Raw genomic sequence first — 27,219 nt, 5'->3', positions numbered from 1 at the left:
CTACTGAGTGGGATGGTGGCTATCCAGGGGGACAGTGCCAACTTGCAACTCTCCCACAGTCTGCAACTTCATGTCCCACGAGAAGTGCCTGCGGCACGTGAAGACTGCATGTGCCGGTGTGGCGCCCAGCCTGGTGCGGGTGAGTGCTGTGGGCACATGTGTTGGCTCCAGGCCATGGTGACCCCTGGCTGACCTTCGGCTTAGTCACACCACAGCTGGGGAGCTAAGGGCAGAGTCCTGCTCGGAGATGAAGTGGAAGGAGCTGTTGATGGGCTCCCAGAGGGAGCTGGACTGAGAAAAGCCAGTCCCGCCCGAAGGGCACACGAACTGAGTGCTGGAGTCTGGAAATGAGGAAGCTCAAGAAGCACAACTGGCTTCGACAGGGAGCTGGGTGTGGCTGCAAAGGGCGGTATGAGGGGTCCTGGGGGATCGGTCTGTGTCCACTGTACCCTGCAGTGCCCAGTTGTGACACTGACCAGCTTTGTAAGAGGTCACCACTGGGAGAAGCTAACAAAGCGCAAAAGCTCTCTGCAGTTTCTTACAAATGCAGGTGGACATGCAGCTAATATGACAGGCATACACAGGCTGGTTTTGGCCATGGTCTTCCCTCCATGGAGTCCTCAGTGGCGCAGCGACATGCCTGGCTGGGTCTTGGCAGGGCATGGGGCTTCCCTTCTGTGGGTGACAGCAGGTTGGGCGGGGCTGGGGGTGCCCCCCCACCTCACTCTCCACCCTCTCCCTCCTGTGCTGGGGAGGGGCTGGAGAGGACTGGCTGTGCGTGCACTTGAGGGGAGCCCTCCAGCTGCGGATGTGTTTGGCTTGGTGTCTGCCCCATGATGGTGGGGGACAACCCAGTTACAGGCACAAGTGCCGAAGGCCAGAGGATGTGGGTCCTGTGTCCCCTGTACTCTCAGGCTACTGTGCTCACCATGGGGCCCCTCGTTTGGTTTTCCTGAGGCTGCAGTTTTAACTTCATTCTCATGTTTTCTTTTTCACTTTACTAAATTTTAAAAAGATACAAGTATGTACTTCAAATATACAAATGATGAATGTTTAGAGGATATAGGTATTTAAAAAGAAAATAAAAATCATCTACATTCTGGCATGTCCATACTAGCTCCCTTCTAGTGTGCATATTTTAACTTAGCAGCAGGATTAAGGTAAGCGTCAGGGTAAACACCCATCCTCCCTTTCCTCTGCTGTGGGCTCCCATGGAGAGGCAGTAAGCCAGTGCATGGTCTCAGCCCCTGTGGGGTCCCTGGTGACACGTGCCTGGCAGTTGAGGCCTCCTCCACTTGTGTGAAGTTTCAGGGCTCTTTCCCCTGCCCCTGCTCTGCCAGGCCACCTGGGGCCTCCTGAGTGGCAGTGTCCAGCAGAACTAGGGTACCCACAGAGCTGAGGAGAGGGAGAACCATTCTGGAGCAGTCCCCGCAGGGCAGCCTGCATTGGGCCCGTAGAGCATGGCAGGCAGACTCTCAGGCCAGAGTGCAGGTTGGGCAGTCTAGGTCTGAGGTTCTCTTCACCTTGCAGGTCCCTGTAGCCCATTGCTTTGGTCCTCGTGGGCTCTACAAGCGGAAATTCTGTGCTGTCTGCCGCAAGGGCCTGGAGGCACCTGCACTCCGCTGTGAAGGTACCACTGGACTGCCCAGCCTCGGACAGCCCTTCACCCAGGGGCCTGGTCTCTGTCAAACTTGGTGGCCCAGGGATGTGGGAGGGAGGTGCAGGGCTGTCGGGGTGCGAGCCAGTCAGGACACGGTTGGGGTGAAGGGAGCTGGGCACAGGGTGGCAGAGGCTGGGCTGGCTTCAGCCCAAATAGAGGCCTGCAAGGAGTGTGGAGGTGGGGCTGCCGGAGGCCCTAACCCTGCCTGCCCGTAGTGTGTGAGCTGCACATTCACGCCGACTGTGTGCCCTTCGCCTGCAGCGACTGCCGCCAGTGCCACCAGGATGGACACCATGACCATGTGAGTGCATGGGAGCTGGGGCAGGACGGGCAGCTGCGGGGGCAAGTCCCTGACGGCTCCACTTCCCCTAGGATACCTACCACCACCACTGGCGGGAGGGGAACCTGCCCTTGGGCGCACGCTGCGAGGTCTGCAGGAAGACTTGTGGCTCCTCGGATGTGCTAGCTGGTGTGCGCTGCGAATGGTGTGGCATCCAGGTGGGCACACGGGGATGGGCTAGGGCAGTGTGGCCTCCAGCAGGCCCTGGCTCATGCCGGTGTCCCCCAGGCCCACTCGCTGTGCTCTGCGGTGCTGGCCCCTGAGTGTACCTTTGGGCGGCTGCGCTCCATGGTCCTGCCCCCTGCGTGTGTGCGCCTGCTGTCCCGAAATTTCAGCAAGATGCATTGCTTCCGCATTGCTGAGACTGCAGCCCTGGAGCTGGGTGAGCAGTGGAGCAGCCTGGGGATGCAGGGGGCCGAGAGTGGCAGTGAGTACAAAGGCCTGTTCACCCCACAGGTGACGGGGATGATGGTGTGGATGGAAGTGCGGCTTTAGGCCCTGGCAGGGACATGCCAGCAACCCCTGAGTCCAGTAAGCGCCCCTCGTGGCCTCCACTCACCCTCTCGTGCCCAGCCCCCCAGATTTTTAACTGCTCTCCACTGGCCAGGCAAACAGACCCTGAAGATCTTTGATGGCAATGACACCGTAAGGAGAAACCATTTCCACCTGGTCACTGTGCCTCGCCTGGCCAGGAGTGAGGAGGTGCTGGTAAGGAGGGTTCCATGGTGTCAGATCTAGTGCCAGCCATGCCTGGAAACCTGGCCCCCAACTTGTTCCCCTGCTGGCTCCACACTGGACTCCCCCCATACCTGGCTCCCATCTGCTCTCCACTCCTGAACCCTCATCTACTCCCACACCTGGCCCCACCTCCTCCCTACACCTGGTCCCCTACACCTGGCCCCTCTCTCTGTCCTTCACACCTGCCCCCCCAACCCCTCACCCTGCAGGAGGCAGCACTGCGGGCCTACTATGTCAGTGAGGACCCTGGAGACTTTGAGCTTCAGGAGCTGCCCTTGCCCTCGCTGGCTGGTGATGACCAGACCCTAGGGAAGGCTGGAAGTGGTGGCCTGGCTGAGGAAGACAGTGGCAGGGGCTCTGGGTCCCATGAACCTGAGGCCTGGGTCATCCGTGCACGGCCCCGTGCCCAGGAAGTCCTGAAAATCTACCCCGGCTGGCTCAAGTGAGGCCTGAGGCTTGGGGTCTGGGGCAGTGAGGGGAAGAGAGGGGCTGTGGACCAAGCTCTAAGCCTATCCCCAACAGGGTGGGCGTGGCCTATGTGTCCATCCGGGTGACTTCCCAGAGCACGGTGCGCACTGTGGTGCTAGAGGTCCTCCCGTTACTTGGACGCCAGGTGTGTGGGAGTTGCCTGGGGCTACTACCCTGGGGCCAGGCCCTGTCCCCATGGGCATGCTGGGAGGAGAGCATCCCCAGGCCTGACACCCCATACCCCCTGCTGCACAGGCTGAGGATCCTGAGAGCTTCCAGCTGGTGGAGGTGCTCATGGGCAGCAGGCAAGGTGAGCCTGACGTGCCCTCTGACCACTCCTGCTTATGCCCTTGCCCATCTGTGCCCTGGGCCCAGGGCAGCTGTTGCACAGGTGTGGGGGTGCTGATGTCCATGCCTCTCTGCAGTCCAACGGATGGTCCTGGCAGATGAGGAGCCCCTGCTTGAGCGGCTTTGGGACATCCGGCAGGTCAATGGGGTAGACACCAGCCCTGGCAGGAGCCCTGCCCTATCCTCTAGCAGAGCTCGCCCCAGGTCCCCAAGGGGTGGCCCTGCCTTCTCATGGCTTCCTCACAATACCCTATTCTGGAGGGGGCACTGCTGCCCCTGTCCCCATGTTTAGTCCCTTCTCCCCATAGACATCCCTGCGGCAGGCCAGCCAGACACGATTCTATGTGGTGGAGAGCAGGGCCATGGCCCCGCATGTCTCTCTGTTCGTGGGTGGTCTGCCACCCGGCCTGTCTCCTCAAGAGTATGGTGATCTGCTGCATGAGGCCATGACCACCAAAGGTATGACCCTGGGTGGACTGGGCTCAGCTGGGAGGGAGCCGACATGGGCCAGGTCTTCCTACCTTGTCCAGGGATCTGAGTGCCCTCCCTCTGTGGTTACGCCCTAAGGTGCCTACACTCCACTTCTGGAGGTATGGGGACCCAGTTCCAGAGTGGGATTAGGGTTGCCTGGGCTGGGCCACACTGGAGGTGGTGCTGCAGGGGTCAGCCTGGCCTGGGTGCTGGGTACTCTGACCGCCGTCTATCTGTGCAGCTGCCACAGTGTCCGTGAGCCACGTCTACTCCCAAGGTGAGCTGTTGCCCAGCGACATCCCTGGCTGTGAAGCCAAGGCCACGCTTCTCCCTCCTGTGAGCTCAGGTGCCTCTGCTGCAGCTGTGTGCCCAGTGAGGCCCTGGGTTTATGTCCTGGTTTACTTCTGATGCTTTGCTGAAATACACTGAGGCCTGGCTGTTTTTTCTATGACTTACTTGCCCTTTCTTGGTCAGTGACTTTGCCTGGGGTAGATTTCATGTGTACCTGGTCCCTGCTTTTGGGGGCCCACACACCTGTGGCTCCACGTTGGGGGTGAGGGTAGTGGGTGAGGGGCATCCCCTGAACCCGGCCTTCCCTTGACATGCCTCTTGTTGCCGTGCACACCTCCCTCTGGCTGACCTGAGCTGGCTGCAGCCTGGCCTGAGTTGCGGCCCACCTGTTACAGGTGCAGTGGTGCTGGACGTCACTTGCTTTGCTGAGGCCGAGCGGCTATATATGCTGGGGAGGGACACAGCTGTGCATGGCCAGCCACTGACCACACTGGTGCTCCCGGATGTGCTGGTGAGTGGGCAGTTCGGGACAGTGTTCACACCCCCGAGGATATCCACATGCCCATGCAGCTGGGCACAGTCTCAAATGCCATCTTCTTGACCTTGCCAGACTGGTAGGTGGCACCTTGGTCTGCCCTCACAGTAATCCAGGATGGACAAGGCTGCCTACTCTACAACAGAGGGTGGAAGTTAGAGGGTCTGCACTTATCCAAGGCTGCTCAGTGGCGAGACTTGTCCCTTGGGGCCTGCTGACCCTGAGACCTCTAGCCTTTGGGCAGGATACGGGATGCCGCTTCAGGCGGCATCAGTACATCGGATTCCCCAGTGGATACCTTACTAAAGGAGTGTGACCACACTCCCATGTGCTGTTGCCTGTCCTGGTGGCCTTGGGGACCTAACTCTGAGCTTTGGGCCGCTTCTGGCCAACAGGTGGAGCTCCTGACCTTGGAGAGCACTCTTAGGAGCCCGTAGTGCCAGGAAGAGTGGTTGCGCAGTGGGCAGCCTAGGGCAAGGGGCATGGCCCATCGGTACAGCATGTGCAAGGCAACCCGAGAGGTTGCAGCTGGACCCACCCTGTACCTGCACTCTCTGAGCCTCAGTCTGCCCACCTTGAGGGTCCCTGGAGCTAGATGTCCATGGCCGGTCTGCACTGTGACCCCTGTCCTTGAACCTGTTCTGGGAGCAGTATTAGAGCAGAATGAGGCTGGGGTCTGACCCTGGGGCGGTGACACTGGGTCCCTCCTGCCTTTGCCCTGGTCATCCCCTGTGGAGGCAGCCCTGCTAGGCGAGAGGCCGATACTGCTTTCTCTCTCCTGTCAGCTACCCGCCTTGGGGTGAGTGGGTAAGTGGTGGCCGCAGGCAGCCCTGCCTGCCCATGGACCATGCGGCCCTGAGTGTGTCCTTGCCCCAGCCACGGCCCAGCCTGTGTGCCACCATCCACCCTGTGTCTGAACCTGGCCTGTCTGTCTCTCCTTGCCCTACCCTGTCACAAGGACCCCAGCCTGGTCCACCCTGTCTAGACTCCTGGGCCGTTTCTTGGACTTGGGTTGGGGAGATGGGTTTGTCTGATGCCCAGGGGATTGGGCAGCCACCCTGTATGCCCAGCCCTGCCCCTAGTTGTCCAATGGGCAAGGAAACCCTCATTGCTGCTGACCTCCAAAGGGTATAAGGTGGCTCCTCGAGGACAGATGGCTGGAGGTGCCACGCAGGGTCACCTGTGGCTTCCAGCCTGGTAGGTGGGGCCCTTGGTGAGTGTCATGTCATGGTGAGTCTGGCCCTGGCCTTCATGTGTAGAATTCCAGGTGGCTGACAGTCTGGGTAAGACTTTTATGGAAGGTTGTCTTGTGTCCAGTTGTGGGGTGGGCTTAGCGTGTGGCCCCAGGGCCTGGCACATGAGGGTGAAGCCTTGTCTTCCTCAGGAGGGGTGCCCTGGCCTGGGATATTGCGGTCCTGGGCTGGGCACTGCTAGCAGCTGCCACGGAGGACCTCAGGACCTACCCTCACCTGGCCTCCCCTCTCACAGCACACAAAGCTGCCCTCAGACTGCTGCCCCCTCCTCGTGTTTGTGAACCCCAAGAGTGGGGGCCTCAAGGGCCGAGACCTGCTCTGCAGTTTCCGGAAGCTGCTGAACCCTCACCAGGTCTTCGATTTGACCAACGGGGGGCCGCTTCCTGGGTGAGGCACCCCACCCTGACTCCCCAAGTCCTTTGTGTAGCCGGAGACACACTGAAAAGGAAAGGGCTGCCTGGGTCTGGGACATGTGGGCGGGTCCTGATCTTGGACATTGGCAGCCACCCTCCTACCTGCAGTGGGTGCCCTGCACGGTGACAGGAACTCGTCTCCCACCACAGGTTCCACCTCTTTGCCCAGGTGCCCTGCTTCCGGGTGCTAGTGTGTGGCGGTGACGGCACCGTGGGCTGGGTTCTCACTGCCCTGGAGGAGACACGGCACCATCTGGCCTGCCAGGAGCCATCTGTTGCCATCCTGCCTCTGGGCACAGGTGGGGTCAGCCATCAAGTGGAAGGGTCTCAGGGTATCCCTACCTCAAGTTTTGTCCAAGGTGTGTGGTGGGGTCCCTGTCCCATGGTGACATCTCCATTCTGTGGTGGGGTCTCCATCCTGTAGGGAGTCTGTCCCTCCATTTTGAGGTAAGTTCTCTCCGGAGGTGGTATGTGGCAGCACTCAAAGTCTCACCTGTGTTTCAGGGAACGACCTCGGCCGGGTCCTCCGCTGGGGTGCGGGTTACAGTGGAGAGGACCCGTTCTCCATGCTGGTGTCTGTGGATGAGGCGGATGCTGTGCTCATGGACCGCTGGACCATCCTGCTGGATGCTCACAAGGCCGCTGGTATAGACAACAATGTGGTGGATGCAGAGCCCCCCAAGGTACCACGTGGCCCCTGGCCCTTGCCCACAACGCTCCCCTCCTTTAGCCGCACCATGGGGCATGCAGCCTTCTTGGGGTGCTGGGTGGCTGAGCAGGGCAGCCCAGGGAAAAGGCAGCTGTGGCAACAGCAAAGAGCAGGTTTGGAAAGGAGGCAGCCAAACACTAGAGGTGGTGTCCTGGAAGAGCCCTTGTTCCCAGATTGTACAGATGAGTAACTACTGTGGCATTGGCATCGATGCTGAGCTCAGCCTGGACTTCCACCAGGCACGGGAGGAGGAGCCTGGCAAGTTCACCAGCAGGTACCACAGGGTAGGCCGAGAACACCACGCTTGGCCAGGCGCAGCCCCCACCCAGGGATGCTGACTCTCGTGTCTCCTGCAGATTCCACAACAAGGGTGTGTATGTTCGGGTTGGGCTGCAGAAGATCAGCCACTCTCGAGGCCTACACAAGGAGATCCGGCTGCAGGTGGAACAGCGGGAGGTGGAGCTGCCCAGCATCGAGGGCCTCATCTTCATCAATATCCCCAGGTGTGCAGGCCCCCAAGGCTGCACGGGCCAGGGCCTGGGCCTGGCCAGGTGCTGGGCCTGACCCTGGTGCACTTCTCTGTCTCTTGGGGCAGCTGGGGCTCAGGAGCTGACCTCTGGGGCTCTGACAGTGACTCGAGGTTTGAGAAGCCACGAATGGACGATGGGCTGCTGGAGGTGGTGGGCGTAACTGGCGTCGTGCACATGGTGAGCGCTAGGCCATGGGCAGGCTCCTGTGCTACCCCACGGCGCGCTAAACCAGCTTCCCACCCTCCTTGCCAGGGCCAGGTGCAAGGGGGGCTGCGCTCTGGTATCCGCATTGCACAAGGCTCCTACTTCCGTGTCACGCTCCTGAAGGCCACGCCAGTGCAGGTGGATGGTGAGCCCTGGGTCCAAGCCCCAGGACACATGATCATCTCAGCCGCAGGCCCCAAGGTATGTTGGGTGGCTGACTGCCTGGGCAAGGTGGCTGGAGCAGAAGGCCACAGATGAGGGATGGCTGGGGTAGCCTTGCTGCCCAAGTGAGCCTGGGCCACCTGTGAACGGGAGAGCCATGGAAACTGATGTGGGCACTCAGACTTTCAAGCCCTGTGCCCCTCAGTGTAGACATCTGGGCCTCTCAAAGAGGGACTGGGCCAAAGGCATTGTCCAGCAGGTTGTAGTGTCGCCCTGCTTCTAATCCTAAACCCTCTGTGAAGCTGAGCTGAGAGTGGCTGGCTGCCTTTGGACCCAAGGGCTGCAACCTGGTGCCCCCAACTCTCTGATCCATCCTGTCCATTTTGGGACAGGTCCACATGCTGAGGAAGGCCAAGCAGAAGCCCAGGAAGGCTGCAGTCACCAGGGGGGATGCTGCGCCTGCCCCTGAGGGCATTGCTAAGTAAGGGCAGAGAGGTCCAGGTGGTGCTGGAGCCATCCATCTGATGGGACTTGCTACACCCTGCCCATACCATCTTCCTGGGGCCAGGACGGCTCCAGCCCTTGTCCCTGTCCAGTGTCACCTGGAAACCCCTGGGTGGGTGGCAGCCCTGGACAGTCCCAGATGGGAGCACAGGGTTCCTGGCTGGCCTGCCCCTTGGGGCAGCACTGGAACTTGTTTGGTGGCCTCTTGACTTCATCTTATGCCCCTCAGGCTGTCCTCTGAAGCAGCTGTTCAGCCTCCTTCCCCACTGTTGGCAGGTGGCATGCAGCCCTGGTGGCCATGGGGTAACTACCTCCCTGCCTGGCACAGGGAAGGTGCTGTCCCTTGTCTCCGGCCCTGTCACTGCAGCGGGGTTTGGACCAGGGGAGGTGGTTGTGGGTGCTGGGCAGTGCCCAGCCTCCCCTGGGAGAGGAGTCTTCTGTCCACTGAGGCCAGATGGGTTTGGGTGGCTACTGTGCAGCAACCAGAGTGTGGGCTGGGCTCCCCTTGACCCCAGGGGTAGGCATATAGTGCCCAGAGGGGACTAGAAGCAGGGCTTCAAGGTCCAACTGGGTGTATGTGTAAATAACACCTGTCATATGGAGGAGTGGATTTAATGCCCTCATTCTTAAATGTAGCACTTTACATAGCACTATCTGCCAGCAACCTGTGGCTCTTGCACACCAGTGTAGACACAGTTCCCACCCTACCAGGCACCACTGTGGCTGAGCCCAGCTGGGACAGCCTGGCTGGTGTGAATGAAGCCGTTTTAACCGTGCGTAAGAGCTCAGTGTCTCCCCTCAGACGCTGGAGGAATCTGACCAAAAAATAAGCAGCCAGTGTAGAGTCTGCAGAGGCACTCCCCGCAAAGCAAGGGACCTATCAGGTCCAGCTCTTCCCAGCACTCATAGGCACTGGGTTTGCACTACTGAGGGCCTCGTCCTTGGGAGTGGCTGTGACCTGTAGCCTCCAAGGAATCTCTATGCCACAAGGCCATGTCTTTCCCCTGCTTCTGCCAAAGCTGCAGACACATGCATCCCAGATTCCATTGATGGTCTCAGTGGAGCGGTTCTTGTCACTTACCATCTTCAGAACAAGTCCTTAATGGTGTAATTAGTTTTGCTTTGACTTCAACCTGCAGGAATTGTTTGTAAATTGTCAGTATGGTCTGCCTTCTATTTAAGTGAGACTGCCTGCGGGGCTGTGACACTGAGCCCCAGGCCTCTCCTTGTGACTTAATGCTACCTGAATGTGACCTAACTTATACCTGGGACAAATAGAGTTGGGCTTCAGTGTCCTGGAGTGCCCTTCCTTGTTCTTCTGTCCAGTGACTGGGCATGGGGAGGGGCTGGATGGACTGGGAGGCCCCAGTGGGGCGGTGCTGCACATGCTGGCTTTGTGGTCAGCTGAGTTATGGGAAGGAGGTGCCACTCAGCTCCAGGCAAATGGGGTGGGATGGGTAGAGTGGCTGCCTGAAGCCATCCAGACGCAGATCCCAAGGCAGCCTGTTCTAAGTGAGGGAGAGATAGGCGTCCTCCTGGCAGTGTCTGAGTGAGGAGGGAAGCAGAGGATTAAGTTCCTATGCAGGGCAGTGGGCATCCTCCAGACAGATGTTGGCATTTCACAGCGGAGACGAGACCCATGGTGTCGGGTGGGGTGGGCAGGTCGTGGGAGTGGCCTGTGTGCTGCTAGCAGGAAGCAGGCAGGAGCTGGGACTGGGTGTCAGTATCAGCTGCACCGGCCTGGCCTGGTGGGAGGTGTGCTGGCCGCAGGGACTGCAGGCACCGAAGGGCCACCAGGGTGAGGCGCACGAGCAGGCGCAGCAGCAGGAAGGCAAAGGGCACGGAAATCTGCATGAGGTGGAAGATGGCTGTGCTGAACCGGCTCAGGAGGCAGGTGGCAGCAAAGGCCAGCAGGCTGGCACAGGGGTACAAGGCAAGCTTGGCAAACATGAAGGCGTGTTCCTTCCCGCCAAACCTCACTGCTGGCTGTAGTGTCTCCGCCTGGCGCAGCAGGGCCGTGGTCCAGATGGCAAACTGGAAGATACTGGCGAAGAAGATGATGGCGCAGCTGACGCGCACACGCTCGAGCTCATCGTGGGGCTGCCGGGCGAAGGCCGAGGTCTGCTGGTAGGCTAGTGGCAGGCCGCCCACGAAGGCCAGTGAGAGCGTGTTGAGCAGCCCCATGACCTGTGTGGTCTTGCGGACGTGCAGGAAGAGCGAGTGGTGGGCGAACCAGAGCAGGCCCACTGTGGCAAAGGAGCCGAAGTATGCCAGGAAGTGCGGCCCATATTCGCCCAGGGCCGCCACCAGGCTGCCGTGAAACTTCTCCATCACGTCCTTGGGGTTGGGGACGTTGTCCTCGCTGGCAAGCAAGAACACGGGACATCGGAACCAGCTCCCGGCCCAGGTCTGAGTGTCTGAGCATCACAGCGTGCGTTTCACGAGAACGGCTGGACGCTGTGCTCATGTAGAACACCCGTCTAACTGGCACCTGTGGGTTCCTTCTGACCAGCAGCCCTAAGGCAGGGTCAGCCCTCAGGTGGGTGGCTGGTGAGCCCGGGCCCGCCCTGCCTCTGTATCCCTCTGAGAGGTATGAGCAAGACCTAGGAACCACCTGCTAGGTAGCTGGTCCTCTGGTAACACATCTAGGGTGGGTACCACGAGCAGTACCTTTTATCAGCTGGGTGTGGAGGCGGGTGGGAGAAGGGCTGATGGCACACAGAAGGGGGCTGAATCCTGCAGGTGCCACGCTATCCAAGGACCCCTCCCTGGCACTCCAGCCCCAAACCACCCTGCCTCCACACCGTGGGGGCCCTGCCCTCCTTGAAATGGGGCCACCACCTCCTGCGATGCTCTGGGTCCTCAAAGGGGGTTGGAGACAGATGGCAGGCACCTGGAAGGTGGGTAGGGAAGCCACTAGTGGGGTCCTCACCAGATGTCCAGGATGAGCAGTGTGGCCACGATGGCGTAGACACCATCGCTGAAGGCTTCCACCCGCTCCTTGCTGAGGGGCTCTTGCAGGTCAAAGGTGAAGAACTCCACACCATGGTCTGGGGGCTGCCTCAGGCCTGTGGATGTGCCAGGAGGGAGGAGCTGCCACAGTCCGAGGCTGTGGGGCCATCGTGGCCATCACTACCCCCGTCCCCAAAGACTGGGTTGTGTAGGCCAGGAAAGGAGATGGGCAGGATGCTGAGAGTCGGGGCAGCCAGCCAGGGTCACCATGACGTGTGCCCAGCCCCGCACCCAATGTCCTCAGGGACCGCAGGGCCTACCCACGAGCCTGCCTCTGCACCAGCCGGCAGCCTTGCTGATATAGGGAAGGAAGATGACGGTCACCATCAGGAGGTACGACTGCGGCGAAACATGGGAAGTCAGCGACTGCTCCCACCCCACGGTGGCCATGCACCCTGGGACCCAGGCACTGCTCCAGGGGAGGACCGGCCGGAAAGACAAAGGAAAGACAAAGGTACTGCCTTTGGTGGGTATACAGAACCCCAAGTCAAGGACGCCATGCTGAGCATAAGGGTACCCATAGAGAAAGTGAGAGCTTGCTGCGAATACACAAGGAGCCGTTACAACTCAACACGTGACCAGCGCTCAGCTGTACACAGCAGAGGACTTGAAGACACGGACACCCAACAGGGAGGGCGCCCAGCATGAGGGATGCTGGAATCAGAGATACTAGGTGTTGGTGAAGATGTGGAGAAAGAAACCTCACAGACTGCTGGTGAGAAGGCAAATAGCGCTGCTACTATGACAAACAACAAGGGTTCTCAAAAAATAAAATGGGAAGGACCACATGAAACAGCAGGCCCACTGCTGGGCGTGTGCCCCAGGTCTGAAAACAGGTGAAGAGGTGGTGCTCACCCAGGTTCACAGTGGCACTGCTCACAGCGGCCCAAAGTGAAACCCAGTGTCCACGGCAGAGAAGTAACAAACCGAGCGGGTGCGCCCAGGACAGAAGAAAGGGATGAACTCTGACTGCAGCTCAAGGAGGACAACACAGGACCGCACAGCCTCTCCCGTGCACTGCCACCCTCCATGCCTGTCCTCCTCGCTGCCCATCTGCCTGTCTGGGCCTCACCCACTCACCCCACGCTGGCCACTCCGTCCCCACCCGAGGCTTCTGACCAAGGCAACAAGACCAAGAACACCCTGCCCAGCCCGGGTCCTCTTGCCACCTTCTCATGGTCCAGCTCCAGCCTATACTACCACGCTCAGATCCTCCCTCTGCTGTCACTGGCGTAAGATGACATCTCTGAGGCGACCGGGCCACAAAGCTGGCCCCAGACTTCGGCTCACACTGACATCCACCTTCCTTCTTCCCCTCACCAGAGGCCTCCCCACTAGAGTGCTCTGCTCTGCCTGGCCAGGTCTCCAGCAACGACTGCAGAGCCACCTGTGCTCACCAGCCCCTCCTCCACACCTGCAGTCCTCTTGACACCTCCATCAGTATCTTCCCAGGGCGTGGCCCCCGATTAGACCCAGGCAGGTGGACGAGGTTCTCCTTCCGCCCATTGCAGGCCTGGGCTTCCGAGCCTGGGTTGAGCCCTCCCCTGGGATGGTCCCCGCAGCACTCACCATGGGGAAGAAGAAGAGGGAAAAAACAGCTGCAGCGAAGCACAGCGCTGGGCCGCGGAGGACGAGGAGCAGGATGTGCTGCCGGGTCGCAGCTCTGTGGGTGGAGGTGCGGAGCTGCGAGCTCAGCAGGTATGGGAAATGGAAGACGTAGCCTATGATCAGTGCCTGTGGGGGGCCAGTCACCCCTCAGTGCACCCATGCAGGGGCTTGGGTGGAGCCCCAGGTGGGCTGGCACCCAAGGGTGTGCTGGGTGAGGAGAGGGATGGGAACCCCTGCCCTGAGCCTGTGAGGACCTCCAGTCCCAGGTAAGCAGAGCAGGGGCCCTGGGCAGCCTACATCCATGCCCATAGGTGGCCTTGGGCTCTGAAGTAGGGCAGTCAGCAACCCCACATGTGCACCCCACCCTGCCAGCTGACACCCTACCTGCACGGCCCCGATGGTGATCACACACACACAGAACAAGAAGATGCCCAGAGGCACATCAGGGAAGGTCACCATTAAGGAAAACTGTGTCCAAAAGCAAATAAAATCCAAAAGGTTACCAGGTGCCTTGGCCTGGAGCCACACTGTACGCATGAGACTGAACCAGGCTTGGCTGGGGATAGTGGCATGGTACGTGCGTGTGCGCGCGCGCGCGCATGTGTGTGTGTGTGTGTGTGTGTGTGTGTGGGTGCCTTGGCCTGGAGCCACACTGTACGCATGAGACTGAACCAGGCTTGGCTGGGGATAGTGACATGGTACGTGCGTGTGCGCGCGCGCGCGCATGTGTGTGTGTGTGTGTGTGTGTCTGTCTGTCTGTCTGTCTACATACCTGAAGAAGCAATCCCATCCACTGCCTCAGGCCTTAATGTCAAAGTGGCATCAAGTTTACAAAGAATCCCCAGATCTGAATTCTCTGGTACACAGCTGCAAGCCTTCAGTCTGACTGTGAACACCACACTGAGTGTGAGTGTTGGACTGAAAGTGAATGAATGCTCCCTTCCACCCTGGAGGGATGGGGTGGGGCCTCGTGCAGCAAGGCCTGGAAGGAACTGGGGTGTCAGTGACCTCCTCTGTGGTCTCTGTTGGTTTCCTTCCTTCTTTTATACAGGATCTCACTATTGCCCAGGCTGGACTCAGTGATCCTTCTGCCTCAGCCTCCTGAGTAGCTGGGAACACTGTGCCCAGTCCAAGTGGTCTGCCTGCACCTACTCACCACCCTCGCCTTCCCCTCCTTGCAGCTCTGTGGCCCCAGCCTTGAACTAGCTCCCTGGCCTGCATTTCTGTGTGGGGATGGGGAGCCAGCCATTACCGTGTAAGGCAGGAGGGTGATGGTCATCATGCAGGCCTAGAGAGGGGGGAGAGAGGAAGGTCAGGGCCAGGTGGCCTGGGATGGGAGCACTGCAAGACAGTGTCAGGTGCCCACAGCTCAGGATGGACAGCTTGGGGACTCTCCTTGGCCTCCCCGGGAAGACGTGGGCCGAGATGGTGGCAGCACCTGGTGGGGTTGGTGGGAGCTTCCAGGGCCTGAGGAGCCAGAAGCTATGAGGGAAACACATGGCCATGTCTCTAAGTCCTCCAGGGAAGGTCACATTACAAACCAACGTCATTTGCAAAAGGACATGAAAAACTCACCAGGTTGAGCAAGGCAAGTGTATCGTCTATTTTCCCAACAACCTGAAACAACCTGCACAAGGTAAGAACAGGAAGAGGGGCCATCGGTCAGAGGCGGTGCCAACAGGATCAAGCAAACGCTGTCATGGGCATTCCTGGTTACACTGTTACTAAAGGATGTCTGCCACTGTGCTAAATCCCTGGCCTCCAAGATGTCACTCTTGACCAAATATAAAGCACTAGTTAGCAAATGAGGTTCACAAAATTCAAAGTTGACACAACTTCCCTATAAAGCACCTTTTCATTCCACATGTTCTGTCATTTTGCTCACAGTTTAAAGCATGTGGCTGACAAAATCACTGCAGACACACGTGTACACTGGGTAGCCCTGGGCATGGTGTTTCCAAAGCGCCCCTGGAGTAGGCTCATCCTGTGGGACCAGGGCCTGGGGAGTCGAGCTGCAGGCAGAGCCAGGAGAGGCATGGGAAGCTGGGCCGGCCCAAAGGTGCTTAGGACTGTCCTCCGGCTGTTTGGGGGTGCATGTACCTAAGGCTCCAATCTGGCCCCTGCCCCAGGGTTTCCCTGCCAAGGACAGCCCTGGCTCAAGGCATGTGTGCTTGGGGCTCATTCAGGCCTCAGCCTTCAATGAAAGCCAAATGGGGCCACCACCTGGGAGCCAGGAGCTCTGCTAGTGTCCTGCTGAGTGCCATGACTATGCTCACAGGCCAGCATACTGGAAAGGGAGGGAACACAGAACAGCTCCACAAAGCCCCTCCCTCCGGGGCCCGGGCCCTGCACTCTTTCTGATGACAGACTGAGCAAGCCACGAAGCTGGCCAGAGCAGTCGTCCAGGGCCCGCAGCCAGCCACACAGCACTACCAGCCCATAAGCCTCCCAGACACACAGAAAAGCCCTCCTGAGATCTGAACATGGGGCACCAGGGGCACCGCCAGAAACAGTCACTCTGCTGAGAACAGTATGTGATGCAAAATGTGTGGCATTTTTTAGCACAGTGCAAATACTTAGCAAGATCTGTAGCCTTTTCTGCTCCCTAGCACTGCCCAACAAGCACTTCCTTTTTACAGACTAACTGCAGATATACACATCTACACTACCTCTGGGGCTTCCTGACACTGCTTGCTGAGGTAGTTGGGGCCCCTGATCTTGAAGATACTTTTCCTCCCAGCTTCCCAGGGAGTGGGACAGGGTAGGCACTAACAGGGCCCTGGCCCTGCCAACACGGCTCACCCCCTCCTGACTGCTGCCGTCCTAGCAGAGTGCCCCTGGCTGTCACACCTGTCAGGTGAGAAGCCCAGCAGAAGGTGCTGAGTGGTTCAGAATAAGGCCTGCCAGGGCACATGCATGTCCCCTCCACTGTCCCAGGACAGGGCTCAGCAAGAAGTTGGGGAGAGGGCGAGAAGGAGTGATCTGTTACCCCAGCCCTTTAGAGAAGCATGTGATAAAGCGCAGGGCCCCTGAGAACAGGGCCCTGTGTGGGTCTGGTAAGTCCGAACAGTGAGCACTTCACCTTGGACAGGCCCAGCCCTACCTGATGTGTGCCGCCCAGGCCACCGTCACAATTAGAAATGTCATCAGGTAGACAGCAATCCTGGTGGCTAGAAGTTTCTGCATACTTTTGTCAAACTCCTGGAATAAAAGAGCACTGCTGTGAGAACACAGTGACCCTCTCACATGGCCCAGTGTTTGGTTACCCTCTCCCTCACCCGACCCCGAGTCATTGCTGCACTGCTGGGCAGTTCTCAGCAGAGGTCCATGTTCCAGAGGTCCTTCAGCACCAGCTCCAGGGCAGAACCAGGGATACAGATGAGCCATGAGTAAGCAGGCAGAGAAAGCGGGCTGGTCCTCACGTGGCAGGAGGGGCTAAGGAGCAATGGGCCTAGCTGCTCTTCAGAAGGTCACTAATCCCCTCCCACGTTGTCACCCTAAAGTTTGATTTCCGATGTGTGAATGTGGGAGAAACAAGGACACTGACAGCACAGCAGGGTCAGCCCTGACATTGCCCAGCAAAGTGGTCTCACACAGCATGGGGCAAGGTGCCCACAGAAACCTATGGGACTGCAGGTAGTGTCTGCCTGCCTGCCACAGGCAACACATCAACTCACAGGAGTGGAGGCCGTGGAGGGGCTCCCTCAGCACAGTGCTCAGCCTTCACCTCCGAGAAGGCCCCGACTTGAGCTAATGGCTCCTAAGCACCTTGGTCCATGTGCACGTTGGTCTGAGGCAGCTAGACCGCAGCAGCAGTGCTGCTGCTCTCCAAATACCATCATGCTTCCTTATCTGTGGATGTTCAAGGCTGAATGGTCTTCTTTTATTTTTGCCCCTAGTACCGGGGATTGAACCCAGGGCCTCATACACACTAAGCAATCTGTCACTCAGCCATGTCCCAGCCCCCCTACACTTTTTTTGTACCAGGGATTGAACTCGGGACCTTGCGCTTGCAAGTCAGGTGGCAGCACCACTGAGCTACATCCCCAGCCCATCATCTTTTTTTATTTTTAGAGACAGGGTCTTGTTATGTAGTTCAGGCTGGCCTTGAATTCACTATGTAGGCCAGGCTGGCCTCAAACTCATGGCAATCCTCCTGCCTCAGCCTCCCAAATGCTGGGATTACAGGCGTGCGCTCCATCACAGGAGGTGCCAGCTGTTTGACACTCCCTCGGGAGGTTGCCAGGCCTCATCCTTCCTCTGGATGTGTCCCGTGAACTTGTAGGAATTTCCTGAGAACCAGTTAGGACCAAGAGAAACCACCAAAGAGTCTGAGTCTCTGAGATGAGGCTGATGCAGGAAGGTGAGCTGTCCCACCATGTGAGCAGTACCAAGGGGGCAGCACATCCTCACTTGGGCCTCTCACAGCCTCAGGAGTGCGCTCCCAGAAGCCCACCCTAAGCCCATGGTGAGGTGTGTGCCTCACGACACTTGGACTTGCCCACTGCAGGCTCCCCAGGCTCCACACCCTTCAGAGCCACTTTGCTGTAAATCATGGTTGCTTCAGGCTGCTATGGGCCCTGCACCAGCCTGGATGCACCCTGTGTAGAGTACTGGGTATCCCCATCAGCCCACTCAGCCCCCAGACCTCAGCGTGGTACCCTTGCTGCTCTATGTTGCACGGTGCCTTGGTCATGCAGGGGGCAAGCATGGCACAGGTGTGTACCCAAGCACCTCCCAAAGGCAGAGCCACATGCATTGCTCTGATTCAGAAATGCCCCCAGCAAGCTCTCCATGGACAGAGATGCTCTTAGACGTCCTTTCCATCTCCCTCCCAGGCTGGCAGGCACAGGGGCCAAGGCAGCTCCCCCATCCCAGCTACGTCCCTCTTAGCAGAAGTCCGCCTCTGCCCACAGCACCACCAAACCTACCCCAGCCTACCCCATTACCTGCTCCGGGGAGATCTCTGTGTGCGTCACAGGCAAGATCTGCAGGAACAATGACAGAGGGACAGAGACACTTCTTGGCTAAGCAACCTTGGAGGCAGTGGTACTGGGGCTCAGGGCGCATGCTAGCTGCTCCAACCCATCTGAGGAGCTGGGAAACCGGAGGGTTCTGTGAGGGCAGGGGTGAGCTGAGGCAGACCCCACACTGACCATGACGGTGGCGATGATGGACAGCAGCGCATCGCTAAAGCCCAGCATGCGGTGGGAGCTCTGGGTCCCCTCCTTGGCATCTTCATCCCTCCTGCCCAGGGGCGAGTCTCTCTGGGCATCTGGCACCTGCCCTGTGCTCTGAGGCCCAGACATGGTGAGTTCGCTGCCGGTGGTCACAGAAGCCTGGGAGGGAGCACAGCTCTGAATGTGGAGTGGTGCACTGCAGGGGGTCGCATCCCTGGGTTTCTTCCATGAGGATGGCAGCTGGGCATGGGGAGCAGGTGAGGGACACTTCCATAGCAGCCCCTCCAGACTTTGTAGCCTCCAGGCTAAGAGTGCCAGCATCAGGCTGCACAGCTGAATTCTGTGATCAGGGCAAGAGACTCGCTGTGGCCTAGTTTCCCTAGAGAGGCTAGCAGTGAAGGAGGGCAAGTGCTCCACACACCGCGTCACCAAAAAGGATCCCAAGTCTCTGGGCTCAATGCCAGGCTCTGCCCAGAAGATGCTTTTGTCCCAGACAAGGAGACAGAGCATGGTGCTCTGGGGCCAGTTTAGAGCCACCCAGGGTGAGCAGCACACAGCACATGCCCTGTGGCTGCCCTGGCTCACGGATCCTGGGTGATTTCCATGTCCAGCACAGGCCTGCAAAGACACAGGATGCCTGGCAGGCTGAGCCCCAGGCAGGAGAGATACCTGTGTTCAGGTGCAAAGAACCAAGTGCAGTCAAGGTGGCTGGCAGAAGCTGGCTGCGTGGGGCTGAGGGATACAAGATGGTCCGGCAGCTGCAGGGCATGAAACAGGGCTCCACTAGGTAGTGTGTGCTGAGCCCCATGTGCAGCCAGGGGAGGGGGAAGAGTGTGGTGGGGTTACTGCTCAAGCGGCGACAGAGTGGACAGGTGGCAGTGGTGGGGTCTGGCAGTACAGGGTGGGAGCGGACTGGGAGGCAGCCCCCGCAAGGTGGAGGAGGGTTGAGGGTGCAGAGGAGATGGGTCTCTTCTGCCCTTCCTGACACGGAAAGCTGCCTGTGGACTGTGGGCTGAGGAGGAAGGCAGTGCCTGCAGGGGGAAATGTGGGGCTACAGCAGGTAGGCAGGAAGCTGGGGTTGCCAGACAGAGGTCCTGGGCACAGGCTGCCTGTGCCACTGACGAGGGGTGGGAGCAGCATAGGACACCCAGGGAGGGTGGCTTCCAGAATGGTGGGTATGCTTGCCAGACAAGAAGATGGCTCACTCTGGCCCAAGAGGGGAGTGGACAAGGTCATGGAACCCAGCCAAGATGACATCCCAGAAATCCCACCCCCAAAAGAGTAAAGGAAGCTTCCAGTAATTTCCAGAGAGGAAAACAAACTGTGAATAAATACATAAGCTACCAGGTGTGGGACTGTAGCTCAGTGGTAGGTAGCTGGCCTTGGATGTACAGAGCTCCAACACTGCAAAAAAGGTAGAAAAAGACTCAATTTTACGAGCAATCGGGGAGACTCAAGTGAAACCAGAGACACCAGTTAGATGGCAAGAGTCCTGTAGAGTGGGCTAGGATGAGAGGCAGGGGACACCTGGGCATCAGGAACAATTAGCAACAGCTCTAAGGTTGGGTTGAGCATAGCCACAGGGCAGCAAGCAGCTAGGGTCTGTGAGGAAGCAAGACTCCTTAAAAGACTGAGCAATTCTGAAACCACTGTGTACCAGTGAGGAGGTAAACACAGATCCAAAGGGGTGAAACCAAAACAGTGCTGAGAAGAGAAACATAAGCTGCAAGGTGACACAGCTAGTACATGCCATCTACATCCTTCAAGGCAATGCAACAAACTTTAGAACACAAAACAGGAACCCAACAGGCTAACTCCAGACAACACATGGGATGAAGGGAGGAGGGAGCATGTGGGTCTCTAATTCTCACTCAGTCATAATCAGTCCTCTGGGGCACTATTTTGTGTTTCAAAGTCCCCTAAGAAAATTAAGACAGCCCTCGTGTGGTGGTGAGCACCTGCAATCTCAGCTACTTAGGAGGCTGAGGCAGGAGGATGGATCACTTGAACCCTGGAGTCTGAGAACAGCCTTGGCAACATAGCAAGTCTCCATGTAAAACATGACAAAAAACGATAGTCCATAGAATGGGAAACAGTATTTGCAAGTCATGGATCTGGTAAGGGTTCGGCATCTAATATCAAATTTTATTTTGTTTGTTTTTTGTTTTTGGTACCGGAGATCGAACTCGGGTCCTTGCACTTGCGAGGCAGGTGGTGGAACCACTGAACCAAATCCCAGGACCCCTAAAATCAAATTTTAGTAAGAAATAATGCAATTCAAAAATGAACAAAAGGAGAAAAAAAAATGGACAAAAGGGCCAGGGATTTAGCTCAGTGGTTCCACTGCTTGCCTCCCAAGAGCAAGTTCAATCCATAGAACCCAAATAGGATGGTTACATTTTTTTGGTTTTGTTTTTGGTACCAGGGATAGAACTTGGGTCCTTGTGCTTGTGATGGTAAATTTTATGTGTATTTTATGTGTATTTTACCACAAACACAGCATAACCTAATGCTTGGCATTTCAATATCCAAGACACGTCAGCTAAAAAGTCTGTGAGACCCCAATGAAGGAAAGGAGACAAGACTAAGGAGAAGGATGGAGTGGCGTGACAATGTTACTATCACGGGAGGATTTCCAGTGCTGACGGACGTAAGAAGGAGAACCTGGAAATTTGTGAGAGGACACGGGCGAGGCTTTGATTCCATTGTAGACATACTGTACAGCATGCAAGGCTCGGACCCAGACATGGGCAGGACACACATCCAACAGTGTGCAGTCACCAGACAAGACACCCTGGGAAGGGACAGGGAGGGACGGCGTCTGGGAAAGTCTGCACGCAGGGACAGGAAGAGGAAGAGACAGCTACCAAGCCTGTCCTCAGCACCACGCACTGTCCCTACAGTTTCATGTCACGTGATGCTGTGAGAACTGCCGAATGGCAAGGAGGAACTCTGGGTGTGTGCTGTGTCTGAGCCTGGCATGCAGCAAAGTGCACGGGGCTCGAGAAGGTCACAGCACAGGGCTCAGGCCCGGAGGCAGACCTGAGGAAGCTAGGTCTACACTGCGGGGCATCCTGTACCCCTGCTGGAGTCTGGACGCAACCCCACCGATGAAGGAGACTCCACAGCCTTTCCTTTATGCTGATTCCAGATACAATGCTACACTTGATCTTAGCCAAACAGCGGAGAAGCGATCCAGACACAGTTCTATTACCATATATGCAATTTGCAATTAGGTTCTCCCACTCTGCTGGGCTTCCTTCTCATTTCCTCAACAATTTCTGTTTTGTCTTGTGGTGCTAGGGATTGAACCCAGGGCCTTAAGCATGTAGGGAAGAGCTTCTCCCCTGAGCTTCACCCCTAACCCTCAACAGTGGATTTTTTGTTTGTTTGTTTGTTTTTTGAGACAGGGTCTCACTATGTAGTGGAGACTGATCTGGAACTCACTATGCAGCCCAGGCTGGTCTCGAACTCACAGTGATCCTCCTGCCTCAGCCTCCCGAGTGCTGGGATTACAAGCGTGCACCACCACGGCCAGTTTCAACAGTGGATTTTTTAAAAATTAGAAGACTATTTAAAAAGCAGTCTTAGGTTCACAGAAAACCCAAGCAGCAGGTATAGTTCCTTTACAGCCCTTTGCACTTCCATGTAGCCATCATGGACGCTTTGCATAGTGATGATCCAAGGCTGACACATCACTATGAACGCATGACCAAGGGCACTGGGGTTCACACACTTAGGTAGGTGATTAGGGGGTTCAGAACAGCATGCTCTGCCACTTATAGTAAGGAAACACACAAAGATGTCAACGTGTCAACACATTTATGATCACTGGTGAGGTCTTAGATCTCGAGCCACCCTCAGAGCACAGGGACGTCCCACGGTCATGCATCACGCACACTCCTTTGCACATCCGGCCAGTTGGCCATCTTTCCACAGCAGGCACACAGCATTCCTTATGCCATGGCCTATACCCAATGATACCAGCAAAGGGAGTGTACTTTACAGTTTCCCCTTGGGCCGACAGCTGACTAAGATTCTTACATGACTGGGGCCTCAGAGGAACTCTGACCTCTTCAAAGGACAAGGAAAGCAGTTTTGAGGTATCAACATTTCAGACACTGATGAACATCATTATCACCTGAATTCCCCGACCCCAGGAATCACCTCTCTGTGCATAAAAGGCATCCAGACACACACTTGTGCCTGACACTGTGGCCTTCTTGCCCAAAGGCCTCTTTCTTTTTATAAACTCTGCAATAAACTCCACCCAGACCCATATGGCCCGGGTGTCTTGGCTGAATTCTATGGAGGACAGAAAGAACTGAGGACCAAGGATATGAGGGGCTGATTCCTCACTGTCTCAAGACCTGGCTTCCAGTGACAACACTGTTGTACACTCTGCCGGGTCTGAGAAATGTAGAGCAGGCATCCGTTACCATAGAATAGCTTCCTGGCCTAAAAAGGCTCCACGCTCCCACTCTTCCTCCTCCAATCCCTGGTCTCCAGTCTGTCTTTTCCAGTGTTGTACAATGATCAGTATGCAGCTTTTCACTTAGTGATGTACATTTGGGTCTCCTGAAGTCCTTTTGTGTCTTGCCAGCTCAATGACTTGTCACCGGATAATATTCCATTTTATGGACAGTATCAGTTTATCCATTCACCTTCTCTACCTGTTGGCCACTTTCAAGTGTACTTTGAAGTTCTTAATTTTAACTTTTATTATTTATTTTGTGATACCAGGGATTAAACCTAAGGCCTTCACACTGAGCTACATCCTTAGCCCTTTTTTAAAAATTCTGAGACAGAGTCTAAGTTAAGCTGCCTAAGCTGGGATTAAACCTGTGATCCTTCTGCCTCAGCCTCTCAGAGTGCTGGACTGCAGGTATGCACCAAGCTTGGCTAAAGTGTGTAATTTTGATGAAGTCCAGTTTATCTCCTCTGTTGGTCATAATTTCGTGTTACATTTTAATAGATTTTTTTTTTTTTTTGTACCGGGGATAGAACTCAGGATGTTGTGCTTGCAAGGCAGGTGCAGTGCTGCTGAGCTAAATTCCCGGCCCTCAGTAATTCTTTTGTAGTTTTCAATGTGTAAGTCTTGCCCATCTTTTTTTCAACTTTATTCCTACTCCTTCACTTTTTTTGGGGGGTACTGGGGATCGAACTCGGGACCTTGCGCTTGCAAGACAGGCGGTGGAACCACTGAGCTAAATCCCCAGCTGTAGTCTTTCACTTTTTGATGCTTTGTAAATGATATTTTTTTCTATTTTCAACTCCCAATATGTTGCTAGTGTACAGCAACAGAATTGATTTTTGCACATTTATCTTGTACCCTGCAACCTTGCAAAACTCATTGGATCTACTATCTCTTTCCTGTAGATTACACTTGACTTTTGAAATGGAGCAAATGCTCTCAACTGTGGGTGATTCTGCCTCCCTAGGGGAGGCAAACATTTGGAAATGTCTGGAGACATTTTTGATTGTTATAGGTGGTGAGCATGTGACCGGGGGTGGCAAGAACTGCCTCTCCTAACACAGAGGGCAACACTTCCCACCAGCACATAAGAATGATCTATCCCAGAGAGCTGTCAGGGCTGAAGAACCCTGGCACATCACGTCATCTCAAACTAAAGTTATTTTCAAGATGAACGTTGTTCCTGTTTCTTGCCTCATTACACTGGTTACAATTTCCAGTTCAATACCGAGTACAAGTAGTGACACCAGACAACCTCGGTTTCTTAATCTTACAGGTAAAACATTCAGTCTTTCATTATTCTGTATGAGGATAGCTATGCTTTTCATAGATACTCCTACCATGCTGAGAAAATGTAATTTTACTCCTAGTCCGCTGTTGTTTTGAACTCAGGAATGGATGTTGGATTTTATCAAATGCTTTTTAAAATAGCTCTTGAGAGGATCTTTTTGTTGTTTGGTTTGTTTGACACAGGGTATCACAGTCTAGCTCAAGCTGCCCTGGAACTCACAGCAATCCTGCCTCAGCCTCCCAAGTGCTGAGATTACAGAGGTGCACCACAACACCTGGTCTGATAGATTTTGTTGTATTTTTTCACTCTTAACTGTAAATTGCACTGTTTATTTTTTAAATACAAAGCCAACTTTACATTCCTGGGACAAATCCCAACTGGTTGTCACACAATACAGATTTGAGTTTTTCAAATTTTTGAATATTTGCATGCACTTTATCAGCTGATCAGTTGGAACTCAGAAGTTTTGGATTTGGGAACATTCTGTGTATTTGGATTAGGGATGCTCAAACCGTAGTGTTGGATTTCATTTGCTAAAAAATATTTTAGAAGAATTTTTTGTTACCTATGTTCATGATGTTAGTCTATAGTTTTGTCATTATGAATGAGTTGGGAAATTATTTCCTTCCTTCAATTTTCTGTAAAAGTTTACATAGGATTGGCATTATTTTTTAAATGTTTGGTGGGATTCCCAGGGCAGAGGTTAAGTTGGAGTCTCCAAGAGATTTTTTTTTTTTAGATAGGGTCTCACTATGTAGTGCAGGATATCCTTGAATTTACTATGTAGCCTGAAACTCATGGTGATCCTCCTGCTTCAGCCTCCTAAATACTGGAATTACAGGCAAATACCACCACACTCAGCCTTCAAAGGAAGATTTTAAACTATAAATTTAATATTTAATAGGTAGAGAGCTATGGAAGTTACCTATTTTTACATAATATACAAATTTTATTTAAAAGAAATAAAAAGGAAGTTATCAATTTCTTGAGTGAACTGAAGTAATTTGTGCTTTCAATGAATTAATTCATTTAGCCTAAACTGAACTTATTGGCAGAATGACACTGTAACATTCCATCTTCTCAGTAGTGTTAAATCTCATTCTCAATAGTGGTAATTTTTATCTTTTCTATTTCTTGTTCAATGTGGCCAGACTGTCAGTGTTACTGATCACAAGGAATCAGCTTCGTTTCACTGATTTTTTTGTTTTCTACTTCACTGAATTGCACTTTTATTATACTTTCTTACACTTACTTTGGGCTTCATTAGCTTTTCTCCTTGTTTCTTAAAACACTGTTTGCTGATATGAAACCTTTTAGTAATTTTGAAATATTGTATTTGCATTTCTAAATACTATTTTCTCTTTTATTTCTTCTTTGACCAAAAGGGAATTTAAAAGTGAGCTCTCAATCTCCAAGTATTCAGAGGATTTTTGATCTGTTATTAATTTCTAATTTAATTCACTGTGGTCAGTGAACATACTTGATAACCCTAAATGACCTAGCTTAGTAAATGTTCTTTATGCTCTGGGGGAAAAATGTGTATTCTGCTATCATTGTAGGAACTGTTCTACAAATGCTCATTAGTTTAAGTTAGTTGATAACGTTTGAGTCTACTATATGCTCAGTTGATTTTCTAGGTACCTGTCATATCATTTAGTTTGTTTTTTGAGTCAGGGTCTCCCTGTATAGTTCAGGATGACCTTGAACTCATTATGGATGGGATGACAAGCATGTGCCACCATGCCTGGCTCTATCATATCATCTATTAACAAAGGAATATCCTCCAACTCTCTTAACCTCCAATTATGACTTGGGTATTTCTCCCTGTAGTTCTTTTAGTTTGTGTATTTCAGAACTTTGTTGTTAGGTGCAAATTTAGGATTGGTATATTCTTTTGATGAATTCATCATTATGAAATAATTCTCTTAAACTTGCTATGACATCTACTACAGGGGAATCAAGACTATAGATATGTGTATATACGTGTGGTGAGACACCTAAGAGTTCAGGAAAGAAGAGTAGAGATGCAGATTTTGGTTGAGATGGTGCTGATATGTATTTACTGTAATGCCAGCAAAAATGCTTTTTAAATATTTATAAAGATATCTGAGTAGGTTCTGGGTTCCAAAGGAATTACAGAACTTAGAAACCTCTACTTGGTCCTAGGTCAGGCAGTATGAGTTCAAGGCTACAAATTCTATCATGCTTTCTAGTGAGTTGTTCAGGTTTACTTGCTGTTTTAAGTCTCTTCCTCAATACACAAGCCTTAGGAATCCGGTCTTCCCCGTTCTTTCAGCAGATGCCTTTTTTTTCCTTATCAGAAACCAGAAGTCACCAGAATTCCTTGTTTCATTCCAATAATAACAAAAAGTAACCTGCAACTGCAAGCCATTTTTCCTCCTTCCTTTCTATTCAAAGAAAGTCCTTTTCCTATGCCCAAAGCAAACACCCTCGTGTGCACTTAGATCAAACTGCTCTTTGTGAGGCGCCCTTGAGCTCGCTGTCTCTAAGTCCAGTGTACATCTTTTTATCCTTTTGCTATTTGACTTTTAAAATAGCGGGTGTTAATTTGCCTTAAGAGATATTTTTAAAGCTTGAAATCCTGGGAAGCTAGGGCTTTAGAATCCAGTCGGCAGGCGCAGAGCTGCGTCTTACCTGGAGGGGGAAGCTCTGGGTGGCTGCTGGCAAGCGGGGCTCTGTATCCTATGTCGCTAGATACGACTCTGCCACACAAGCTAGAGAACTGGGCTTGTTAACGTTTAAACTTTCAGCCTTTCAACAGTAGCGACGAGTTCATTTTCAGCTCCCACCCCGGGCGGGATGAGAAGTAAACACCCGCGGGGGCAGGTCACCTAAGGGGCATCCCCGGAGACCGGCGTTAGGAGCCCTCAGGCTGCCCAGGCCTCCCTTTACCTTGGGGCGTCAGCGCCAGCAGCCTCGGCTCCAAGCAGTCCGTGGCGCGGCCCGGGCGGAGGCGACAGTTAAACAGCGCTGCGCGCCCAACGCCCGCGACGTCAGCGCCACCGAG

The 27,219-nt window shown here is 54.7% G+C and overlaps 2 protein-coding genes across 9 annotated transcripts; one reads left to right on the top strand and one right to left on the bottom strand.

Annotated features, from left to right (window-relative positions):
* Dgkq (diacylglycerol kinase theta) lies at positions 1–9,712 on the top strand. 3 transcript variants are annotated; one of them, XM_010641652.3, is made up of 22 exons: positions 5–139; positions 1,531–1,630; positions 1,876–1,961; positions 2,033–2,158; positions 2,229–2,382; positions 2,457–2,531; positions 2,608–2,708; positions 2,948–3,180; positions 3,261–3,351; positions 3,462–3,516; positions 3,632–3,693; positions 3,863–4,013; positions 4,267–4,302; positions 4,712–4,827; positions 6,340–6,491; positions 6,668–6,816; positions 7,022–7,200; positions 7,400–7,500; positions 7,583–7,729; positions 7,822–7,933; positions 8,009–8,161; positions 8,515–9,712. In XM_010641652.3, the coding sequence occupies exons 1-22, from the start codon at positions 71–73 to the stop codon at positions 8,605–8,607; spliced, it is 2,541 nt and encodes an 846-aa protein (XP_010639954.1). In that variant the 5' UTR covers positions 5–70; the 3' UTR covers positions 8,608–9,712. The 3 variants fall into 3 exon arrangements, with proteins under 3 accessions (XP_010639953.1, XP_010639954.1, XP_033614775.1); XM_010641651.3 differs by having other exon boundaries at positions 1–139; positions 7,822–8,161; XM_033758884.1 differs by lacking the exon at positions 5–139 and adding an exon at positions 340–409 and having other exon boundaries at positions 7,822–8,161.
* Tmem175 (transmembrane protein 175) lies at positions 6,851–27,213 on the bottom strand. Of its 6 annotated transcripts, none has more exons than XM_033758886.1 (12): positions 27,105–27,213; positions 19,771–19,830; positions 18,403–18,585; positions 18,196–18,234; positions 16,350–16,447; positions 14,822–14,873; positions 14,499–14,534; positions 13,631–13,714; positions 13,208–13,372; positions 11,899–11,977; positions 11,559–11,694; positions 9,940–10,988 (listed from the first exon to the last, which is right to left on the bottom strand). In XM_033758886.1, the coding sequence occupies exons 3-12, from the start codon at positions 18,553–18,555 to the stop codon at positions 10,313–10,315; spliced, it is 1,518 nt and encodes a 505-aa protein (XP_033614777.1). In that variant the 5' UTR covers positions 18,556–18,585; positions 19,771–19,830; positions 27,105–27,213; the 3' UTR covers positions 9,940–10,312. The 6 variants fall into 6 exon arrangements, with proteins under 6 accessions (XP_010639955.1, XP_033614777.1, XP_033614780.1 ...); XM_033758889.1 differs by lacking the exon at positions 27,105–27,213 and adding an exon at positions 26,847–27,075; XM_033758885.1 differs by lacking the exon at positions 19,771–19,830.
* Positions 27,214–27,219: the final 6 nt, after the last annotated feature.

The sequence above is a fragment of the Fukomys damarensis genome, unplaced genomic scaffold, assembly GCF_012274545.1.
Source record: "Fukomys damarensis isolate Sample0158 unplaced genomic scaffold, DMR_v1.0_HiC HiC_scaffold_35, whole genome shotgun sequence".
NCBI lineage: Eukaryota > Metazoa > Chordata > Mammalia > Rodentia > Bathyergidae > Fukomys > Fukomys damarensis.
Note: the sequence above shows the minus strand (reverse complement) of the source record. Positions and strands in the feature narration are given on the sequence as shown.

Excerpts from the sequence above, each read along its gene's own strand:
- Dgkq (XM_010641651.3), top strand. The coding sequence starts at position 71 with ATGTCCCACGAGAAGTGCCTGCGGCACGTGAAGACTGCATGTGCCGGT. Across the intron at positions 140-1,530 it reads TGGCGCCCAGCCTGGTGCGG|GTCCCTGTAGCCCATTGCTT; the intron begins GTGAGTGCTGTG and ends TTCACCTTGCAG. Across the intron at positions 1,962-2,032 it reads AGGATGGACACCATGACCAT|GATACCTACCACCACCACTG; the intron begins GTGAGTGCATGG and ends CACTTCCCCTAG.
- Tmem175 (XM_010641653.3), bottom strand. The coding sequence starts at position 18,936 with ATGCTCTGTCTCCTTGTCTGGGACAAAAGCATCTTCTGGGCAGAGCCT. Across the intron at positions 16,448-18,195 it reads CAGAGATCTCCCCGGAGCAG|GAGTTTGACAAAAGTATGCA; the intron begins GTAATGGGGTAG and ends CTTTTATTCCAG. Across the intron at positions 14,874-16,349 it reads GCCTGGGCGGCACACATCAG|GTTGTTTCAGGTTGTTGGGA; the intron begins GTAGGGCTGGGC and ends TACCTTGTGCAG.